The sequence below is a fragment of the Cebus imitator genome, unplaced genomic scaffold, assembly GCF_001604975.1.
Source record: "Cebus imitator isolate Cc_AM_T3 unplaced genomic scaffold, Cebus_imitator-1.0 Scaffold1570, whole genome shotgun sequence".
Classification (NCBI taxonomy): Eukaryota; Metazoa; Chordata; class Mammalia; order Primates; family Cebidae; genus Cebus; species Cebus imitator.
In genome coordinates, this window is record NW_016108885.1 from 8,663 (window position 1) to 9,936 (window position 1,274).

General features: G+C 61.7%; 1 protein-coding gene across 1 annotated transcript in view; it reads right to left on the reverse strand.

Annotated features, from left to right (window-relative positions):
- Positions 1–1,194, reverse strand: part of LOC108299048 (phospholipid phosphatase 2-like) — a 9,748-nt gene extending 8,554 nt beyond the window's left edge. The window contains exons 1-2 of the mRNA XM_037735949.1: positions 1,034–1,194; positions 119–464 (exon numbers count right to left, since the gene is read on the reverse strand). Coding sequence (XP_037591877.1) covers positions 119–464; positions 1,034–1,069 — 382 coding nt within the window. The 5' untranslated portion in view covers positions 1,070–1,194. The remainder of the gene's footprint in view (positions 1–118; positions 465–1,033) is intronic.
- Positions 1,195–1,274: the final 80 nt, after the last annotated feature.

The following is a 1,274-nucleotide window of genomic DNA, read 5'->3' on the forward strand; positions in this document are numbered from 1 at the left end:
GGCAGGGCTGACACTCGGGGCAGACAGAGCATGCTCCCCCTGGCCTCCTGCTATCTGCAGGGCACCTGGAGCCCTGAGGCCTCGCTCCTGCCTGACCACCTGCCTGCTGGCTCCTCACCATCTGGCTTCTCGGGCTTCTTCAGCTCCCACTGCCCCCCAGACTGAAGGCTGCTCATCCACACCCACCTGGCCTCGGTGACGTCAGCAGCGTTTCCCCTGCACACCCTCTCCAGCTGCACGTAGACCGAGCAGTTGACCCGGCTCCATTCGGGGTCACAGACGGCCAGGAAGTTGGGGTGCAGGCAGCCGATAGTGTACTTGGCCAGGTCCGTCAGAGACGGGCTGACGGCTGCCCCAAACAGGAAGGTCCCCAGCACCTTGTACACAGCAGCCACGTAGTTGTTCAAGTCGGAGTGGGAATAGAGCCGGCTTGTGTGCACCAGGTAGGCTTCTCCCGCCGAGATCTGCACGTGGGGCACCTGCAGCGAACAGCGGGGTCCCGGTCAGCCCGTGGGCCCTCACTGGGCCTCAGTCCTCCCCACAGGCCTCCCCAAGGCTACTGCAGAGCTAGGGACTCTAAAAGGGCCCTAGCCGGGCTCGGTGGCTCATGCCTGCCATCCCAGCACTTTGGGAGGCTGAGGCAGGCAGATCACCTGAGGTCGGGCGTTCAAGACCAGCCGGACCAACATGGTGAAACCCATCTCTACTAAAAATACAGAACTAGCCAGGTGTGATGACGCACACCTGGAGTCCCAGCTACTGGGGAGACTGAGGCAAGAGAATCACTTGAACCCAGGAGGCGGAGGTTACAATGAGCTGAGACCCTGCCATTGCACTCCAGCCTGGGCAACAAGAGCGAAACTCCATCTCAAAAAAAAAGAGGGGGTTCCTATTACCCACAAGTACCACTCAGGGCAAGTCTGTGTCCCCCAGCCCCCCACAGACCTCCAGGCCACCCCCCATCGGGAACCCAGGGTAAGGCTGTACCCCATCCTGCCCCCTTCCCTGTCCCTCTGAAACCCTCCTGCCTCACAAGGATGACAGTGGCTGTGTTGGTGACCCCGGCCATGAGTCCATGGGTGATGGTGTCTGGACGGTAGGGGTACAGGATGGAGTCATCCCCGCAGTAAAATCCTCGCTTATACGGGGCGTTCACCAGCGACAGGACAGCGAAGGGCAGGGAGGCTGGAGGGGGAGAAGGACCTTGGAGCTGCAACTCTCCAACAAGCTGGGCCGTGAGGCCCCCACACCTTCCTTGCCTCGAGGCCTCCCAC